General features: G+C 36.8%; 1 protein-coding gene across 1 annotated transcript in view; it reads left to right on the plus strand.

Annotated features, from left to right (window-relative positions):
- The window catches only part of TRHDE (thyrotropin releasing hormone degrading enzyme), a 226147-nt gene extending 206569 nt beyond the window's left edge, over positions 1-19578 (plus strand). Inside the window, exons 16-19 of the mRNA XM_026100355.2 lie at positions 7097-7264; positions 7862-8002; positions 12905-12986; positions 15230-19578. Of these exons, the coding sequence (XP_025956140.2) occupies positions 7097-7264; positions 7862-8002; positions 12905-12986; positions 15230-15373 (535 nt within the window). The 3' untranslated portion in view covers positions 15374-19578. The remainder of the gene's footprint in view (positions 1-7096; positions 7265-7861; positions 8003-12904; positions 12987-15229) is intronic.
- Positions 19579-22754: the final 3176 nt, after the last annotated feature.

The raw sequence follows: 22754 nt of genomic DNA on the forward strand, positions 1-22754 counted from the left end.
GCTTTTTTAAAACATTGCTGTGACTGTTAGGAACACTAGTTAATTCTTCATCGGTCATAAGAGTGGTCTAAGCAATGAAGAGAAAAGTCTTCCATCAGGTAATTTGAACAAAGACAGTAGTAACCAAGCCTAATCTGAGAATACTAAATTCCCATATTTGCTGTGCAGAAATAGTATTTACTCTTCAGGGGACAAAGGATTCATGTTACTCCATCTGCCTAAATTGGCAGTGTGTATACTTGGCTAGACCTTTAACTACTCAATGGAAATGCCACCAGAAAAATAAATTGTGCTGCAGGAGTGGCTGTAACATGTCTATAAAAGAAACTATCCATAGATCTGAGGGAGCAGTAAATAACACAAATTACCAGTCATTAATTGATGTACATTTCAATGAAGTCTGGCTCAAGTGATAGAAAATCAAACACTTTTCCAAACAAAGTGGGTTTTTTTCCTTTCCTTTTCCTTCTCCCTTATTTCTCTCTCTCTGTTGATTTGTGTAATTTTGTTGTTTTGTTTCACATGTGAACACTAGTGCTACAATCTTGCAGCAACTTATAAAAGTACTTACGCTTAACCACCTACATAAGTATTTGCAGGAATGTGGCCAACAGGTTAATTATTTTAGTTAGTTGCTTAGAAGAGGCGCTAGCTTTTTTCATGGGTTTGTTGCCCACCAGCTATTTTTGGAAATCATTAGCGGCAAGTGTGAAAAAATGAGAGTTATTGTATTGTTTTACATTTACCATGCATTCATGTATGAAAAAAATAAAAATGGATCCCTTCTTCTGTGTTCTCAGCCCCTGTAAGTTTAAATTACTGAAAAAAAAAATCAGGTATAGCTATTCATCTATTTTGAAATGTCACTGGAGTTTTGCCAGCTAGAGTCAGCCAATGTTGCTGAAGTGATTTAACTAATTAATAGGTTGTTACAACATTTGAGTAGAATCTTGCACTCAAGTCAATAAAACTGTTTAAGGAGGAAGAAAGGACTGCTGAGTGCATGAGTTAATCAAGGAGTTAGTGCTCTGAAAAAGGATCCGGGGAGTATGTCTGAAAAGAGAGTATTTCATCTTGTAACTGAAAGACAAAACAGGGCTATATAGGGTGACTGTTTCAGGTAGCATTTTACCTTTTAACTTTTATGAGTGCTCACAATAAAATGACCCTATATATAGCAATTATGGATTAACAGTAATTAATCTAAAATCTTGAGAAGTTTGCTAGATTCTTCTCCAATTTTTCCTCTTCAGGAATGACAAAAAAGCTCTCCACAGCTCTGCAAACAACTGGATAGAGAGGACCATATTTTTATTGCTAAAAGTTTACAGAAAGGACAAAACAAGAAGTATCTACCCAGAGATAAGTCTCACAAAGAAGTGTTTAACTCACTATTCAGACGCTAAAGTCAGTGTTGAATAGCTAGCACTGTTCAGTAAGAAATTTTTTTGGAGAGAGGCAAGAATAGCTTAAAGTATAGGTAGGTGTTTTCTTGCGAAGGTAGCTGCCCTCTGCTCAGGAGCCAAGTAAAACTAAAGCTGTAGATGGCTTAAACTTCTATTTTAGTTTGAACTGGAATGTGCTAGGAGTAGCCGCATGCTCAGTTATGACATATCTGCTGACCATCAGTTGAGGGATGATATATTCTCTGTCTGCCTCAGTCACATCCCTAAGATAGCTGCTCTGAACAACAGGACCAGGAAATCAGGAGGCCTGGATTCTGTACACAGCCCTTCTACAGACATCCTGAATAGCGAGATCCTCAGTTAGCATCCCCTGAACTAAATGGGTGACAGGCACCTAAATAATCAAGCCCATCACAGCTCTTTGCCTCGGTTTTCTATCCTCTATCTTCTGGCCACATGTGTACTGTGGGAGAGGACATTCCCCTACAGTGTGTGCACAGTGGTGCAGGCAGTGCAGCTCCTTGATTTTGTAATACAGCTGGAAATACAAGCTTTGGGGTTGCCGCCTTAGAAAATAAACTGTGCTTTGCTGTTACTCATAGCAGAATCTGTACTACACATCTGCTAACCAAGTGCCAATGCATTGCTCCATGTGAATCAATATTTCATTGTTATTTCTTACCTGAGCTTTATAACCTACTAAACAGAGATATAAACAGTTATCAAGAAAAACAGGCTTAGGCTACATGTTAAATAGTTGCAAAAGTAAAGAATAATATTTCTGATTAATTTTCTTTGACAAATATTACCCTAAATGCTATTGAGATTTGTGACTTACTCAAAAAACTGTGCAATTACACTGAAAAAAAATTAGAACACAATTTGCCCAGAAGATAAATAATTATGGTCCAATTTTATAAATGTATCTCCAATTGTTAGAACATACTTTAAATAGGAGCAAGTATGTACCAATTAATTATAACTTAGAAGATTATTCTTAGCTCATTGTAGGGCTGTATTATTCACTCTTGAAAAAAAAAATCTGTGTAAAGGCACAGCGTGATTTTAATTAATTTTTTTTCTAGCTGTTTAATTTTTAACTTTGGGAAAAAAGTGTTTAATTTCTAAACATGATCTATGCTAGCCACATATTTCATCCTCATCATCATATCTCTTAAGCAAGAAAAATAAAGTTAAATAAATTGGATCAGTATTCAAATAAAAGCCATTTGAAGTGATGCTTTCAAAAGTTAATTTTTATCTCTATTCTTCTGAAGTATCCATCAATCATATTAGCACTTTAAAAATGAGAGCAGCCTTGAAGCCCGGATGAGGTTTCATGTAACAAGAGAATGCATTCTGTAGTGTTACTACCTAAGCGGTACTGAAACAACAGTTAATTTTATCCACTTGATTCAATTAATGCAGGAGGTGAACATTGCACCTGCTGGTCTAGTGCTATGGAACTGCAGTTTTAGAACAACATTTTCCATGAAGCTATAAAACTGAAAAATCTATAGGCCAAAGAGGTTTCCCATGTTTAGATAACAATGAAATACAGGTCCATAATAACTGAAGGGGAGAGAAAGCAAAAATCTCCACAAAGGCAGAAAATTCAATGAGAAGGTTCTCTGTTGAGGCAATAGTTAAAGAGAAATGACTTTGGGGATATTCACATTTTGATAAATAATTTTCATTTCCACAAAAAGGAACCCCTTGTCTACAGGCCTGATTACAGGCCTCTCATAGGAGTAATTTGTAGCTTTTCATAGCCGTAGGTTTTGTAGTTTCTGAAGCTAAGGCTTTTAAAGTCAGTATTTGATCTGATGTTTTTGTTTGTGGGGTTTGTTTGTTTGTTTTTTTCCGTGTTGTCCTAATGACTTAGCTTATACGTAGAGACCTAAAATCTTCCCTAGAGCACTTGGTCGGATGTTTTCGAATAGATCTGCAGCACTGCAAGTATACTGTTACAGATTTGGTAGCAAGAGAGTTTCATTAGCAAAAAGCATAGTGACATCTAGGCTGTGGGCATGTTATCAATGCCATCAATCTGTTAAGTCCTCCTTCCTTCTCAGAGTGTGCAAATGATCCTGCAGTTACTGATTGCACTGCTGCTAAAACCACTAGTGTCGGCACACAGAATGTAAATGATGGAGTAGCTGAGAAAGCCTATTGAATTAATATGTTTTACTATAACTTTCAAAAATGTTAACCCTCCAAGTGAAGAATGCTGTCTTTTTCTGGGGTTGGACATCCACCTCAAGTTACTTGTGCTGCTCACTGTACCCAAATAGAGTGACCATCCTTCTACAGTCACCATCTAGCACACAATTTCTATTTGAATTAATGAGACAGTCAACAACAAAGGATTGCGTTTTCCAGGTGCCTTATAGTTCCTTGAGGTGTCTGTTGGCTGAGTTGCATCTCTCGCAGTAAACCAAAGAAATTATTTCTGCTAGCAAAGCTCAGCAAGAACTACACGTGCTTTAAAAGAAATGATTTAGTGTTCCTGTGTCAAGATACAAAGTTCTTCTGTCACTGAAATAAGGCTTGACTGGGTTCAGTTCTTCTTCAGACCCAAACATTGTAGGATAAAATAGATTTGGGGCAAACAATCATTTGATCCCATTGTCAGGATAGCATCCCCTACTCCCTGTAATTTAGCATGCATCCCTTATGGTTGTCGTCAGTTTATAAAACCTGAAATTAAAGCAAATGAACAGCACAGAAACGGCATACAGCCAGCACAAAAGTTGTGCTTTAAGAACAAATAAATTAGATAATGCATAAATCAAGACACAATGATAGTTAATATCACTTCTATGTTGTATGCAGTATATGTGTATATGGCTGCATATGCATGTTACTGTAACTGCTAACCCGAGGTTTTGATAAAGTTGCAGCAATTTAGAAAACTGAGCCTCATTCTCAGCTAATAAAAGTCAGCACAAAGACAGCAGCTAAGTATCTGCTCCATTAATTTTAGTATTTCTTGAATTCTTGTGTTTACATATGTATTTTCTTTAGTAGATTCAGTTGTATGCAATCTCCTTTTGCATGCACTTTTTGAAAAACAGGTGAAAATCTCATTACAGTGAAATGGAAATTCAGTACCTAACTCACTTGAATATGTCTGAAAATGTCACCAAACTCAGATTTTACTAATGATATCTCAAATTTTGAGAATCAAAACACAGTAGTCTGGAAGGTTTGGTGAAAGTGATGACTTCTTCACTGGCTGTGTGTGTTTAAACATAATTTCTCTTAATGGATCTGATCAGCTTTAATAATTTTCTAATTTCCTTGATCTTGGCGTAGCTGTTCTGCAGGGACCACTGAAATAGTTGCATAGACCAGACAAAGGCCAAGGCCAGTTTGTCCTGGATAAGTCTTAGGAGACTTACTAACTTTTTTCAGTGCAAGCCAAATTTATTACAGCATCAGAACAGCAAGGGGAAAAGATCTAGGAAAATGAAAAAAAGGGTCAAGATGGAAGAACTGTGGAAGCAGCATTTTTTGGAGGTTGCAGCCTTGTGGCAGTGACATGTAGAAGTTGCATACACTGTGTAGTCATAGCCATAGCAATGCTGATTGCGTACCATAGCTAGGGATGGGGGTGTGCTCACCCAGTGATTTGGTGGTGGGAGGAGAGGAACAACAAGAGCTTGAACCAGTCTAGGATCTTCATCGTAGGCACCAGTCTAGCCTGGCTAGATGGTAGCAGCTCATGGCATTGCACATACACTGTTGCTTCAGAAGGCAATATTGCTGCTGTGTGCTGAGCATAGTTAAAAGCTTTTTATTCCTACCAGTTTTAAAATGGGTTATAGGTCTCTTGCCTCTACTCTTTCAGTTTTGCTTTGGAGAGTTTACTCCTGAATAAATGTCCATGTTTGTCTGCATCAAATGCAAGATATCCCAGCACTAATCAAGCCAACCCTGTGTGGTTCAGTTAGCTATAAATTGTGCTATAAATTTTTCAGCAAGCAGAGGTATTTGTGTGACTGCAACTAAGCCTGCAGATACACCCTGTGAGTTGATGACTGCACTAGCCAGGGAATATCAATAAAGACAACCTCAGGATTTTTTTAGTACTTTTAGTGCTCAGAAAAAGCATAACAAAAAAGCAGTAGGCATTAATTCTCCAAAGGTCTTTAGCCAGGAGGAGGAGAGGTGCATTTTTCCTTACAGTTTTGCTTTGATTTAGCTACATATTCTTTTTATGCCTCACCTCATAAAAACATCACAGCTGTTGGGACCCCTTAGAGGCAACAACAGTTTTTATCCCTTCACAGTTATCAATGTATAGTTTTCTACCTTGCCTGCTTCTTCCTGAAGTACTGATGAGCAATCAAAACTTTGAAATGCTAAAAAGCCACACTGGTTTCATTTTGCAGGGATTCAAAAATGGCCAAAGGGATCAGCTGAAGTTTTTTACAAAAACACTCACTGCTGAATAGAGAACAACAAAAACAGTGAAGTTTCAGGGGAAGAAGAATTTCTCTGAAGGGTGAATAGATGGGAGTAAAAGAACCTCTTTGGTTCTTGACTGGTATAGTCTGGTCTTTTGTGTAGGACTTTGGTGTAAGTCTTAGAACAAAAACCTTGATGCAACTCTTTCATTTTGTATAGTGTAAGTTTTAATATCAAATTTTACAAAGGTAATTTTATTCTTTGTCCCACTGTATTACTGCCCAGACACTGACAATAGCCTAATCTATTTCCAGATTCTTTAAATAGGTCTTGCATTTGAAGTGAGGTGTTTCAACCCAGATGTTCATAACTGTTTTACTGTAATTTTTACTGGCAAAAAAGAGGATTTTTTTTCTTTTGCAAGTCAGAAACATATTTCTCTGAGAAATGACTAGGCTTAACAGTAGAAACACTCTTCATTGGAAAATGTTTCAGCTTGTAGTATTTGTATCAGAAATGTAAGTAGAACGGAAAATTGAAAGCCCAACTCAGATCTCTTCATGAGGAAATCGTACCAGTGCGTATCCTATACTAGGTCTGAATTCATCTTCAAGAGGTTGTTCCATTTAGTTGTAGTCTGAGTTTATATTGTTTGAGCTCCTCATCCAAAACCATCTTATAGCATCGCTGACTTTATACTTGTATGCTGAATAAGTGAACAGATCTCTATATATTCTTTAGTCCTGAATATACTGTTTTTAAGTAGCAATTTCAGAGCACGTCCTTCCTTATCTGTACGTCACTGTATGAAGACAGAGTGCTTTAAAACGCAAGCAAGGAGGAGTTTCTGGCTGCTCAGCTCCCATTCTAAGACCTCAATATTAAGGACAGGAGGAGGAGATTTGGCTTAGAGCCCAGAAAGAGAGTGATAAGATCCCATGCTAATTTGGAGAGTTTGTGAAAGTGTCCTGCAGGTTATGTGGTACATTATGTATTGATGAAATAGAAGACCACAATTTATACTCTTCTGACACTGTGACAGAGTTATGAAAGAAATGCCAGGCATGTATTATGCTATCAGAAAATCCATCAGGAGGGTTGGGAAGATTTTGGTGCAAGTAAAGAGTTGTTATATTTAAGTGTATTTCACCCAAAAGTGGTTACTGTTGCTCTTTAACTTTGTGATCTCCTAAAAGTAATGATGCTCCTCCTTCGTTTCTAGGATCAAGAGGCTGCTTATTTAATGCAATGCTTGTTCTTGCTGATTTTTTTTTCAGAATCCCACTTAATGTGAGAGACATTGTCTACTGTACAGGAGTTTCACTGATGGATGAAGATGTATGGGAGTTCATTTGGATGAAATTTCATTCTATCACAGCAGTGTCTGAAAAGAAAATATTATTAGAAGCCTTAACTTGCAGTGATGACAGAAATTTGCTTAACAGGTAGAAAAATATTATTTATTTATATACGATGGTTACTGATAATCCGTTCATTTTTTATGGATTATTGCTTGAGCTTTGGTCTAAATGGAAGAACTTTGATTTTAAAACACAGCTTTACTTTCTGTTTAAATTACCTTATATTTTTGCATTAGCGCACATGAAAATAGGCACATTTTCATGTCATTTCACTTCTGAATTGTCCTGTGTTCATTGGAAATGTTTGAAATCTTAAATAATTATTGTTGTTTGTATTAATACACCCTTTATGTAAACATATTGAACAGACTAGTCTTGCTATTGATTTTTTAAAATGTACATAAAAGTCTCGATGCAGCTTTTACTGAAATCCTTTTACATCCTTCCAGTTATGCTGACTATCTTCTAAAAATACAAGAATTCAATAGCAAAACTCAAGATTTTTCTGATTCAGAAATTGGTCTGATCTTTGGAATCACAGAAATAAAACCGTAAATTTACTTGGAGACTTAAACCATTTGACAGTCACTTTTTTTTTCCTGAGAGTCTTTAGATATGCTACTGTTAGAGTATGTGTTGAAGCAGGTGAAACTAAATACTTTGTCCTTGTTTTCCCACCAGGCTTTTGAATTTATCCCTCAACTCAGAAGTTGTCCTGGATCAGGATGCAATTGATGTGATAATCCACGTAGCTCGAAATCCACATGGAAGGGATCTTGCTTGGAAGTTTTTCAGAGAAAAATGGAAAATATTAAATGCCAGGTAAAGATAAAAATTAAAAAATTATTTTTATTGTTTTAGTTTGATATTGTTCATTTAAGTATTTTATACACTGGTTCCTGAATCTGATCCCTTCTCTTTTTATCCATAAATAGAGATATGTCTTTAAACATGAGATACATAAATATGAATCATGAATACTTTTATTTATAGATTCCCACATATAGTACATACATAGAAACATTTATCTCCTGGTCATCATCTGTTTGTATAACTGTTATTGTATTGTGTTTGCATTTGTGATAATGAATTCTGTCTATATGTCAAATGCTGTAGTCTTACTTTTGCATAGATTTTTTTTTTAAAAAAGTGGCGATTCTCAAAGGAATTTTGCTAATTTTCAATTTGAGAGAAAAAAAAACTTATTTTCAAGCATGTTAGTTGAACCTTTTTGAAATATCTCAGTTTTCAAAAGGATTTCTGTTGCTAATATAGTGCCATCCCCTTTCCTTCTGAGTTTCAAGTAAGAGAGGGGCAGTATTTTGAATCAAATACAGATGAGCAGGAAGGAGACTGTGTTGTTCATATACCTACCTATGTTGTCTTTGAACATGTGCTACATGCGTGTATTGAGAAGCCCACTGAACATTTTTAAAATCCTTTTTGATGAAGATTTTGATGTTAATTCAATGAATGAGAAATTTTTTTAGTTCTTTAGGGACAGCCTGAGGGTCTGATAGATTTCACAGCAAATCATCTGATACTGAGAGATTAGAAGGGGCCATAACTCAGGTGAGGTTCAGGTTCTTAAACACTGGCGTTCAAGAGCTTTGGACACCCCAGGGGAGCCAAGCCACCCTCATGGTATTGACAGATATGCTAGAGAAGATATTGGAGATCTGTTCACTTCTGGATTCACAGGAGGCCATGAAAGATACCACAGAATATTTAAAACTATATATTTAAGATGCTAAATTTAAGTAACTAAACCCTCATGCCAGAAGTACAAACTTACTATTGGTGTCACTGCATCAAAAGAAGAGCTAAGGAAGCTCAGAATCTGTCCATACAACTTCCCTAAAAAATCAGAAAGTTTGTTCATCCTGCTGTGGATAATATTTTATAGCTTAGTAGGTTTTAGAAGTTGTTCAGCTAGGAAAATAGATTTGAGCTGAAATTTAGCTTTGGAAGTTTATATTGCAGGAGGATACTTTTCAAAAGCAATTTCCAAAAAGCTATAAGAGTTCTGAAGAGTTTAAAAATCAAGAATCCTCTGCTTCTGGTATGATTATCCTAAGAACTGGACTTTCACTCAGAAAGTGGATGGCAGACCCATTATGCAACCCAATTAAATTAGTTATGTTCAGGATAGCAGGCAATTTTTCAGGTTCCTTAAGGGATTTGTACAGAATTTAGGTATAAGTCTGTCAAAATCTGTACTGCTACAAGCACATACACAGAAGATGTTGTCCTACCTTCTCAGCATGTATGTGCGTCTGACCACCTAGCCTACAGCTGTGATTTTACTCATGGACAAGTTTAGGCAGTGTAGACAAATGGGTAAGATTTAGAAAACTATATCAGATCCCAAATTTTTTGCTTGTTTTAATTTAAAATGGCTTAACTTCATTTCAGATTTGAATGTTATTTTGTCTTACTTGGTATGCATCACTGTGTTATCTGATTTCCTAATGATCAGCAAGGCTTCATGGAACACCTGTTACTGTCTTTTTTATGAGAAAATAACAGCATTACTGTCTTTTCACCTAACACCAGCTTTATGCTATCTATACTGAGTCCAACACAAGTCAGAGCCATCAAAAGGATTGTAGCAGTTGGTATTTGCCTCATGCAATTTTTTGAAAGCGACATCCAGCAGAGTTCCTATTGGTCATCAATAGATTCAATGCAATGGAATGAAATAACTAATACAAGTTTTAGATATCTGATGTATATTGAAAATAACTTCATTTTGTAATTATAGATTAAAACTCATTAGAGAGACTTTCAGAGGGTGCAGTTAGTTGAATGCCTTTCCCCTTAAAATATTCAGTGAAACACTGACATGATAGAGTGCAAAATTAAGCTTCTGATTTAAGCTTGCCACACTAGCACATTTTTAAAATACAAACTTTATTGCAGAATTATAGTTCAAGTATATTTTTTTCTACAATTATACATCAACATTTAAGTTTGTTTAAAATTATAATACTTTGTAATAAACATCAATTTAATAAAGTGATATCTGAATGGTATTTTCCATTGAATTTATTATGAAAGATGTTGACATTTGAGACAGTAACGCAGAAGAGCTGAGAGTGATTAAAATTTTAATGCTATTTCTGACTTGAAAATACTGCATATCAAAAGTTAGAACAATGACAACAAAATATTGTTAGCCCTTTACATTATTAGAGTAGGCCTGTGTTCACATTGCCCAGCAGATACGGATAAGGTGTAAAATCTTCAAAATCACTCATATCCATATCAATATATTTACAAAGTGACTTAGAAACTAAGGTGTCTAACAAATTTTTCATTAGAAATCAGTGGGACTAAGACTGCTAACTTTTAAGAAATCCTGAAGAGAGAAAAAAAAAGAAAATGCTGTGTTTGAATTCCTGTTACCTGAGCATGCAAGACTTGGGCTCCTAAATCATTCGGATTGTGTCCGCTTGCATGTGTGTTTGAAAAATTTTATCCAACAGGTGCCAATAAGAATTCCTCCCTTCTCAAGGGCTGAGTCATTTGTCAATATTTGGGAATTTATTAAAGTAAACGGAATATGCTGCTAAATTTACTCAAATTTACTTCACACAAGTGCAAAGTCTTTGAAAATGTAAGGCATTGGAAGTTCAGATCCTCAGAACAGAAGGAGCAGGCGCTGAGTCCATGACTCTCAAGAAGTTTCCAGGGAGCCAAAGCATTTAAGAGTTTGTTTCTACAATGCCATTGTCTTTTCTGTGAAGAATGGGAAGACTGATATTCGCAAGAGCAAACACTTTCTCACAGATGTCTGTTTATATTTCACACTTGCAAAATACCATTTTGGGAAGTGGCTTTACCAGAATTTTTGCCAGTAGAGCCCACACAGAAATTTTTATTAGTGGCTGGCTTTTTACAATGTAAGTGTAATGGGCAGTAACCAGCACAGGTATTCATGAAGGTATAGTTTTCAGTGGAAAGGACTTTGCTATTTCTAGTTCACACTGTGGATACAGTACAAGCTACAAGAAAAATAAAATCCCTGCAATGGTTTTCATGGGTTCGCTTCTGTAAAGTGGATTGATAACCTTCTCAAAAGACCCCATCGAAAGGAGCTTCCAGTTTTCCAAGCAGTCAATTATGAGGCTAAGCTGAGAATGTAACAATAAAGGACTTTGTTAGAAAGCCTAAACGTGCTTAAAAGACCATGAAATCCATACTTCTCATAGGAGGCATTTGCCTACTGTCTGTATATGTCAGTGTGGCTGAAGATTTGGAAAAAGAGATATGCTTGCTGAAATATCCATGAATAATTCAGTTACTAGTGGTCAAGGAGTAGGATTTCTAATGCTTATAGCAGTGGTTCCCTGCACACAAGCTCCAGGTAGCAAGCAGTACAGTTTACATTTCCCCTAAAACAGAAACTTCTCAAAAAACAAGACTTATCTTCCTTCTCCTTTTTCCTCTCCCATTCCATCTTCCTCTCCCCCTCTCCACTCCCCCTTCCTTTCCTTCTTCCTTTCTCTTTCTTTTCTCTTTCACTTCCTCTTCCTTTCCCTTTCTGAAGGACTGTCTGGCTTACAGTACCTGAGCATTTAAGGGTAATTAACTTAATAGCGACTAACAGAAGCAGAACAGAAAGCAATGGATGTGCTAGTTTGTTTCAATTTTAATCTTGATTTCATACTTTAAATCAGGTTATAAAAGCAATGTGTAAACTGAATTCTTCCCCTGGATAAACCTAAGTGCAGTGAAGTCTATTGGCATTACTTATGCAAGTCTGACAGGGGAGCTGGATTCCCTATCTTTAAGACAATCATGTTCAGATTAGCTAGATACTGTTTTGGATATATGTGCAGATATAGGTAAGGATAACTTTGTCAGGTACCTCATTCCAACATGTAACAAATACAAAAACTCAGAAGTAGTGTGGTCTATTTTACAAGAGGTGTAGATGCTTTGTTTGGGAGTTTGAGAGAACTTATGGACAAGCAAGTGGAACGGCAGCACTTCAATGAACAGTTTCAAAGCAAGTATCTGCCGAATGTTGTTGCTGCTTGCAGCTGAATATCCTGTCCATCTATACATTTTCCTTTAAGTATTCTATGCCCAAGCTTTCACATCTTCATTGACAAGTTGGTTCTTTGAAAATGCTACATCATGGCACAGGGGATTTTTTTAGCACTGTTATTTTTTATCAATATTGCTTATTTTAATTATCAGGTACTGGAACAAGAGAATTTGATTCAGTTCACTTATCTAAGGGGTATTAGTAATGTAGATGAAAAGGATGAGTGCAAAATGCAGGGAACACTGCAGGACCTCAGAAAGTTTATTTTAGTGATGCAGCTAGAAGGGTTCCTCAGAACACTCCTCTATATTTGTTGCTCCTTTCCTTCTTTGCTGCTCGTATTTTGAGATGCTTGGTGTCCTTATATGGAAAGCTGCTTCATAAGCATGAGACATTTATGTGGGTTGGTCCTCTTCTTTTTTAGAACTCTCATCTGTGACTGCAGTTAAGCTCATTCTGCTTAGTAGCTTCCCACTAAAAGTTAATTACAAATACTTAGGTCTAAAAAAATGCCTCAGTCCAGGTTTTAAGTATGAAACATGCTAGTCTCTTGGATGCTCAGAATCAGTACCAGGTCTTCTGCCCTGCTTATAGGAGATTATTTTCTCATTTTCAGCTGGTCTCACCCTTGCACTAACTCTCTGTGTATCTTCTTTTTGCTCTTAAAGGTATGGAGAAGCATTGTTTATGAATTCCAAGCTTATCAGTGGGGTCACAGAATTCCTTAATACCGAAGAAGAACTAATGGAGGTAATTTTTAAAGGATTTTCAGTACATGAGGCTTGTTTTGTTGTAAGCAGGGAGCAGGGCAGGATCAAAAGGTCTCAGCAGCGGCTAAGGTCAGAGAAGCTGAAAAAATCTCTCTGTTGAATGACAGCAGGTCCAGAGGGATGACAAGTCCCTCTGGGTTCCTCTACACTCCATCTGAAGCAGCACTGGAGGACTGGGAACAGCAGTCAGTTGTTGGGGAACTATAGTTTGCTCAGCCGGAGACACAGGCCCATACTGCAGCTATGCAGTATGAGGATGAGGAGCAGATTGTGAAGGCACCTGAGTGGACAGAAGGGGTATCAGGAGGTGGATAGTGCAGGCAATTCTCTCTGTGCTCTAAAATCTTGCATTTCTTCTCTTCTTGCTGGATCTTGCTACACTGAATCTTTCTTCTCTTTTTCCTCCAGAAGGATGTGGCAGGCCGTGAACTGAACTTTCAACCTGAAGCAGGGTTTTGGAGTTGTCTTAAATGTAGTGTAATTTACTTAGGAATCTCATTTTTAAGTATTCTGATGTTGAACAAAAATCTCATAGTTACAAATCTTTCAGTCAGTCTGGAGTAAAGGCCTGGCTGGATATGTAGGCTTGTTTTTTTTTCCTGACTCTATTAGCTGAGAAGTTAGACATGAGCTCTTTCTACCCATGTTAGCTTATGTTTCAGAGGAAGTAAACAGCCCTAAAAAACCTCTGTGGTATGAGTAAGAGAAGATGACAGTGCCTTCTCTGTTCTTCTCTTGTCTGCAGTATTTCAGTGTGAGAAAAAGCTGTTAACCCTGATATTTTGGCCAAATGACATCACAGTAATTTTTTCTAAATTACTAAGTACTTCTTATCTAGATTGTCAAGATTTCTCATTTCAACTTAACATCTACCCCAACTAAGGGGATTGTGAGCTTGTGTTATGTCCTGCTTAGCAGCTGCTCTATATTATCCCAAATGGGTCAAATGGTTCTTACACAGAAGAAGGTAATCACCATTAATGGAACTCTGATTGCAGTATCACGTTTGTGCCTGACCATTTGTCTTCACTCAAGCCTAATGGACTCAGGAACTTAGGGAAGAGCCACTGCTGGTTTCCTGAAGGCTACCCAGCTGGGAAGGACAGTATTGGCCAGCTTTGAGTATCCTTGCCACATGAGGAGGCCCACTATACCCTCAGTTTCCACCTCCATGGCAATGCTGGCAGATTGCCTGTTTATACTTCCTCTAAAAGAACCTGGTCATGTAAGCATTTCAGTACAAAAAGTACAGAGGTCAGGTCAAATCTGATTTTGATAGTTTCCAGGTCCCTTCTATCTTTTTAATTGTGATCGGAATGAAATGGTTGCAGGGCCAGCTGTTCAGTTTTGGCTCTGTACACAAAGAAAAGTTGTGGGAAGTCAGGTTTAAATGCACAAGGTGATATGGCATCACTAGGAAAGAAGAGTTTACTAGTCATCAATAAGTGTAGCTAAAACCAACTGATTTTGTACAAGTCAACATAATCAGCAACCTACTGTGCAGATCATCCTTGCAGTTCTCCTCACTTAAAGCGGACAGTAATTCAGTGCACACCAGGGCCATCAGCTATAATAATCAAAATGATAGTGCTATAATTTGAGTAGACATGAGAACAGAGCAAAGGCCTTTTCAGTTTGCTGAGAAAAGATCCAAGTTTTCTCATAAGGGAAAGAATCTATTTCAAGAGTTTAAAAATCATCAAGTGTGTGCCCATTTGCTATTCTTGCCATTCTCTTCACACTGTAACCATCCCTTCCTTTTCTAAACAAAAGGATTCTACATATCAAAATTAAATAAATTTGTTATGAACTTTGATTAAACCAAAGGGCTACTTTCGGCTGACATTTGCTTATAAACTTGAACTAGGAGAATTTCCAGTGCTCCCAATTTAGTTTCTTAAGTAGAAATGAAAAGTTCAGAGCAGCCTAGCTGTCTGCAAAGTGCAGCAGCTGGGCGATAGTAGAGAAGGAGGAAATGATATTAATGTGATCCGGCATTGACATGTCAATATCTTCCAGTGCAATTTTAAGCAATTGCATCACATATGATTGGCAGAGTCTTCTGTCTTATTACATTTTGTGTTTAATCTCTCTATATGATATTACATTTACTTCAACAGTGATCGTGGAGTTTTGTCCTAAATGCCTGGCTTGTTTGTGTGCACTGGAAATATTTACTTTCTTTAGTTCCTGCAAATTTAACCTGTTAAATTGTATTTTCAGCTAAAGAACTTTATAAAGACTTATGAAGAGGGAGCGGCTGCCTCTTTCTCTCGGGCTGTGGAAACAGTGGAAGCCAATGTGCGGTGGCAAAGGCTTTATAAGGAAGAACTATTCCAGTGGCTAAGAAAATCCTTGACACACTAATCTGTCTTTCCAACTGACCATGGGACATGAAGTTCTGCAAGAGGAAAAGGAGAAATTTTAGGGATGTTTGACATTAAACTTATGAAGACAAAATCAGATTGCAGGGAGAGTTTTCTTTTTTCTTTAATTGTGGATTTTTTTTACACTGGGCTCTTGCAAAATTGTCAAGAAGTTTTGTAGAAGAGAAGGTCATGAATGCTTGTGAAATCCAGTCCTCAGTGTACACAACCAAACATGATATTAAGTGGTGCATGTAAATGTTACTGTCAGTTTGAAGAAAAAAAACAAAAACCCTTGAAAGACTATTTTGTGCATGCTTGTACTGTCCCTGCCTGTATTCTAGCATGCTTACGTATAACAGCCACATTTTGTATGTGAATTCCTGTTACATCAAAAATGGGCATTATACAAAGCACAAAGACTATCTCTGACAATCAGTGTTGCAAGGAACAAAAGGAAGAAAAGGAGGAGAATGAAATGGCTTCTAACTAGGGGCAGTATGAGATGTAAAATCCGCTGTCCCTGCTAGCTGCCAGCTAGTCCAGCACTCAGATTGTCTCTTAATGATTATGAAGATGTCGGCTCATTTTTTGAGTTGCCGGTTGTTATAGCTCGGTCTCTGTATTCCCATGTTTGAATAAACTACATATATGTAGAAAGAGAGAGCAAGAGAGAGAGAAAATGAATGTAAGAGAGAGGGATATCATTCATGCACTGTAATTATATAGATTTGCTACTGATCAGTGCAGCAATATAGTTTTGATCATGTGCATATGCAGCGTTTATGAGAAGAACTTTGCATAGTTGATTGGAGAGAATCCATGAACCACCTCTTCTGAGCAATTTTACAAGGCCGTGGTATTCATGATGGGTCACCCAACCTGTGCAGTAATTAGTAATGCAGCTGATAATGTACAAGTATTATAAATAAACCTAAGATTGAAATGGAAATTAGCAAAAGGGGAGGATGTCTTACATGCAAAGGCATAGAATTAACCAAGAGAGCTGTCTTGCATGTGGTAGACCAGCCTCTGTAATGATTGTGATAGACAAGTCAAATTTTCCATGTGGCAATATTTTTGCAAATATGGGATGTACCACTTACGTCAACTTAGAAAAGTGAAATATGGAGAAAGAGGAGTATGTGTGTGTCTGTATTTGTATTGCCTAATATTGAGAAAACTGTTTTCTTTCTGTTTTCTTGTATTTCGTATAGACTCTTCTAGGGAAGTGATACTTTTCTAAATTACGTATTTGTTCATTTTTTCTCCATCTTCAATCTGAGAGACTGGCAACATAGTGGAACTGTTAATTGTACAGTGACCATCTGCACCATTGATGCTCTGCGTTGAAGATAAAACTGATTTATCTTAGGGCCAAATACCTTCCCATGTCTGCGCCATTGAGAAGAAAAAACTACAGAGGGTTTACAGGAGGCAGGTTGCAGCAGCTCAGAGAGGAAAGTAGATGTCCTGCAACATTTCTATAGCCCAGCCCAGCCCATCACAACCACCTGACCACAACATCACCTGTCAGTAGGGAGCATGTGACCAGTGAAAGAGAATAGCCATTTCATTTGGTTGTGTCCTTCACAGGGCATGGAAATTACAAAAATGCTTCATAGTAGCGGTTGCTTATCTCCAGTAAGTTGTTCGAGAGTGGAAGTGTTAGTGTGAAAAGAACCTGTCATCTTCAAGTACTATCAGAGTAACATGGAGAGAGTATTGTTTTCTAGCCTATCACTCCTATGATACCCTGTTCTTCAAGAACCAGTAGACACATCCCATAACTAAGCTACCATACTATTATCATGGGCTAAAGCATCCATCTTATGCATCTCATTTTGTGTCTTCTACCATGCAGAGGATGCTGTTTTGTGGGTTGGATGCATGAAATCCTTCTGAGGGCATTTTCTCCACTTCTTGGTGGCGTGTAGCACTGCGTAATAGTTTGACCACATATAGCCAGAAGAAGAGGGAATCCTCTGCTATTGTACTTCTTACTCTTTGCCTTATAGTAAGCTCTAAATATCTGTGTTAGGTTGCAATGCTAGTCAACTTATCCTTTCCACCCAGAGATATTAACATGAACATGCTCAGTGAAGTCCTCCTCCTCCTATGTATTTTACCTACCTCACAGGGATGTTGTGAGGCTTGATAATGTTAGCAAAGCACTTGAATATCCTCTGATGAAATGCATTTTATAATGCAAAGTATGATGTTAGGTCGTTGACCAAACTCAAACTCCATGCCAGTATGTAGCTTCACATTTTTGATTTCTTCGGAACAAAATCACATGCAGATTTGTTATAATAAAAAGCAAGCCAAATATTCTTTAATAGAGCCTCTATCCTTCCATGAAGCCCAAGCTAATGTTATCCAAAGAGTGTGCAGAAACCCAAGCCCTCAAACATGATCGCTTTGGGAATTTCATAGAAAAGTAGTGTACATAATAGTGTGTCCATTTCAAATTCTGTCAAGATTCTCTTTGATGGTTCCTTTTTTTTCTGTATATTAAACCATATATCTTCAGGGTGTGCACAAAAGTTTCTGGTCTTTACAGCTGAAGGACAGACTAACAATATGTTCCAAAGTCAATGGTTTGGTTCAGCCTATGTATTCCAGGTAGTGTGCAGATATTTCCAGTGTTGCTCATATGAATTGAAATTCTTGCACGTTTAGCTGATGGTTGTAAATATGTGGCCTGGAGCAACTGGGCTATCACAAATATCGAGCCCTAGCTGCATCTATTATACATACCTGCTGATGTATTGGTAATAATTACTGTATTATAGTAATGTTGGTATTACTGCTATAATTAAGGTTGAGTTGACCTTTCCATTATAATTACCTGTTTTTTTTTAATTTTTTTAAATATTTTGTATGTTTCTCTTTCACATGCAGTCAGGATTAAATTTAAATGGCTTAAATCCAAGAAAACTGTAGCTGTTTTCTACAATATTGAAAAGCCCTGCATTTAGTTATATGTCTTTAGAATGTTTTTTTTTTTTTCAAGTGCCACACAGCTATGATACCTCATGGAAAAATCTATTTATCTTATTGATTTTTTATTCTCTTTGCCAGTCCTTTTCTTCCTTTGTTCTTAGCTAAAGGCAGGCCCCATTTTTACAATTTGGACTGTGATTGAGAAGTCAAATACTGCACACTTTTCAGCGTTTTCAAATACAGGATTTAATTTTGTCCTTTTTAGTGAGAGGAGATGCTGCAAAATATGGGTTCAGTGCCGAGATGGACCTCACCAAACCCCATAAGTCATTGTATAGAGATTTGATAAGGACTATATCTCTAATTAGACTTTGTATGACTTGGGATCCTTTACTGTAACTAATTCTTATGGCATACTAAATCATATAAGAAGACACATGAATAGATGCACATCAGTGCCAGCATAACAATATGGTAACGTATTATATTTTTATAACATTGTCCACTATAAAAAATCTCAGCCTATTACTTTGTAGCTGGTAGAATTGTTCTCATATCCAATACTAGTAGCTATTAAAATGATGGTAGCTACTAATTGTGACTAGAGCAGAACAATGTGAAAACAAAAGGCCCCTTTACTGATTGCAGGTTGTGGATGATCATCAGAGATTAGTGTCATTGCCTTGTGCTCATAGGAAATAAAGGTCCAGCTGCTGAGCCTGCATTGTACAGAAAAATCTAAGTTCTCACACTGTGGTCAACCAAACTGGAAAATGTTGACAGAAATCCTTGTAAAGGCCTAGAATTTTATCATCTAAGTTTTTCAGAAGTCATTTCAGACAGTCATTTCAGATGGTATTTTGAATTTTAAAGTGTGTATAAGACTGGAGAGAGTCTTTTCCTTTATGTTTTTTTTGTTTATGCTGAAAATATGCCATGCGTTTCTCAGACTTTTTTCTCACAGAGTATGCCACTATAAATGAGTATAGATTACGTGTACTGAATGTCAGGGTGTCAGGAGACATCAGCATCTTAAAGAGCTGTGTGGCAATCATAGTAGTAGTAGGTGCTGTAATAATAACACCACCAAAAAATTCAGATGTCCGTGCAAACCTGTATAGCACTACTGTCCATGTAGTTTCCCTTTTGTATGCAAAACTGTAAAAAATTAATTACTGTGTTTCTCAAGTGACTGTGGCAACTTCTGCCTATCTTAAAAGAAATCCTGAAATCTATTAAAACCACTATCTTGATCAAGTAGTCCTTGCTTACATGAGTAATTTAGTTTCGAATGAGAAGGAAGAAGAGAAAGGGGCTGGTATGTGTAAGGATTTTTCACCAAAGTAAGGCCACATGCCAAGTTGAAGAGCAATTTTAAAATCAAGTATATTTTGAAGAAAGCTGGTTGACATTCTGAACTTAGCTCTGTCTTGTAGCTCCATGCTGACACTGGAGGATAGCTTGACCTCAGCATACCCCTACATTAACACAGTTGAGGTCAGATTTTATGAAATGCTTATGAGTGGAGCTGGTTTCGGGGAGACTGTGTTGAAAAAGATCACCTACGAGCAAGTGCTTGGGGCCAGACCCATGGTCCCCTCTCAGAAAACAGCCTGTATATTTGGTGGATTCATAACCAGTGAAGTAAGTGCTACATTGCCATGCAGTATTTCTGAATGCTCTGTTTATTTTATGTGCACTATTTCCACAGGATATTAAAGCAGTGTTGGTAGAGGACGTACAGATCAGCAGTGTCGTAAGAGCTGAGCAGCCTGTGCTGCAGCAGTCATGAGCCAGAATGCTTTAGCTCGAATGCCCGACGTTTCCTTGACAGCTCTGCTCGGATTTGCCTCAGACTGATATCATTGGTATAATGGATGAGGCCAAGAGCCAAGACGCATTCTCAGTTCTCTGCAATACCTTTCAGTCCACGTAATTTGTTAATTTCTGTAATTTCAAAATAAGCTGTGGCCAGACCGGTGATGTGTATGGCTGCAGACCCTCAGTTGGTGTGCAGTGAGGTAGATCCGTTGAAGTGAATGATGTGAATTGCAGCTGAGGATCTAGCCCATTGCTTTTGAAACACCCACCTGAGGTGACAGCTAGACTGGTGTACAGAAGGTTTTGTGTATTGGTATGTAAGCTTCAGTAGCACATATTTGATGACAAATGTTTCTTGCTTTTCTTTTGCTTTTTGTTAGAATAGTACTTTATAACTGGCTTCTGTATGATAAAGCTTTATAATATATTTGGAGAACTGCAAAATACTGTACCGTGAAGTATGTGGCTACTACCCTCTCTTTCTACTGCAAATAGTAGGTTTCAGCAACGACTGAGTTCCCTGGGCTTAGAAATTAAGTGAAAAAAAAAAAATTCTGAGTGGTTTCTAATGGAAACGTCATTGTAATTACTGTATAACTACCCTGTACAAAGACAGCTTTATTATATGTGTAAATGTAATTTTGCTATGTTGTTTTTATGTTTGAGGGACAACTGGCTTTAGTGTGGATGAGACATACAGCCTTATAAAAACAGAGATTGTAGCTCTCTGTCTGATGTTTTGCTGAAAGGTGTTCAGTTGCTCTATTTTGCAGAAGATAAACGTATATATAAACCAGTTTTCTGAAAACTAATGATCTGTTCCACTACATACACATCAATGACATAAATGGATCATAATATTGAAATAAAGGCTTCATAATAAATTGCATTATTTTCCCAAACAGCTCTACCTATAACATCTTATGGCACCACAAAAAGAAAGAAAAAGTCCTACAGCTATTAATGCTGGTTATAATGGATGAGTTCCTCTGTTAATTCTGTCTCATCCTTAGATTAATCCTAAATACTGTAATTAAGTGAGCATACTTTTCCATCTGTTCTCAAATCTGTACTCTTCTTGAATTCAGTTGTCAAGTAAGAGGTGGAGCTGGCTCAGTTTAGATACAGTTCACTAGTGGTTTTGCACATGAGATAGTGTTTGCAAGAACAGAATGCCATTTTAACTTAAAGGCAATATAGATGATCACGTAGTATCAGAGTTCTCTCTATATGTACTGTATATACATGCATGTATAGCTTATAATTCTGGACCATTTGCTTTGATGAGACTTCCATTGGTTATTTGCTTTTAACACAGCAAAGCAGTTAGACATATGCTGGATGTGTGGCTATGCTGGCTGTGACTCAGCCACATATTTAGGCATGTAAGCAGTCCAAATGATTTCTGTGAGACTAACCACCTGCTTAAAATTATGTATCAAATTATTTATCTGGCTGAAACAGACTTTCTCAAATATGAAAGATTTAGACAGCAGTTTCAAGCGCAGAATACTGTGATGCGTTTTTGTTGAATTTAAAATCGTAACTTACTTTATACTGGGCCAAATGCTCTTCTCTCTTTTCTTTTTAATAGAAAAGCATATATTTTGCATATAAAGGGGAGATATTAATTCTCAGTGCATTTAAAAATGTCAGTTTAACGAGGTTTTTCAGTTTTGTTTGAAGCATTCTAAGATTTGGGAATAAGAATGGAACTATTTGTGCAATGTTAATTAATGACAGTACAACAAAACACAACATTACTAAGCAATTTAAACCATTGACCAAATAAAATATATGAATTTATATTACAGTTTACCAGAAAAGTGTTTTTCTATGATACACCTTTAAAAGTGATTCCACAAATATGGGACCAGTATATGTTCAACATAAAATTTTTATTCCAATCTAACTAAAGACTGACTAAATGGATTTTTTTAAATGAGAAACTTTATCTTCTGTATTTTAAGCAGAACAAATTTGAATTTTGTCTCTGATAATAAAATTTTGTACAGTAATGTGTAATTCATCACTGTCTTAATTTTCTGACATTTGGAGACATGGCTAAGATAAATAATACCCTCAGCCTTTTGATGATGTTCCCATTATCATTTGAGATAACAGTTTAATAGTGCTGAATAGATACACTGAGGTTTTACAAAAGAGAAAAACATATAAGAAAAAATATTTTTTGACATGAGGAATTTTTCAAAACACATTAAAATGCTGGGATTAGTACAAAGCAGAGATCCTGAGAAAACCCCAAATTTGGGCTTGGAAATATTCTTAAGTATAACTATGCTCTATTACTAACAAGACATTGAGATTGGAATAGAGAGCAAAGTATGTCTTTTATGCTTTTCTAATTATGTAAATTTTGAATAAGCAAAAAGATCTTTTCACTGGTAAAAATGATTTCAACTGGAATGCAGTTCAAACGACTTTTTAATAGAGTCCTTGAATTCAGGCTATTATTTCCCTTTTTTGAAGAACAGTTTTCAGTAACATTGGATACAATCATGTTCCCACTGAAGTCAGTTGGAGCTTTGACACTGACATGACTGGGAGGAAAAGCCAACCATGTATTTTTCAAAATATACCTTTCTATACCAGAA

Source organism: Dromaius novaehollandiae, chromosome 1 (genome assembly GCF_036370855.1).
Source record: "Dromaius novaehollandiae isolate bDroNov1 chromosome 1, bDroNov1.hap1, whole genome shotgun sequence".
NCBI classification, from domain to species: Eukaryota; Metazoa; Chordata; class Aves; order Casuariiformes; family Dromaiidae; genus Dromaius; species Dromaius novaehollandiae.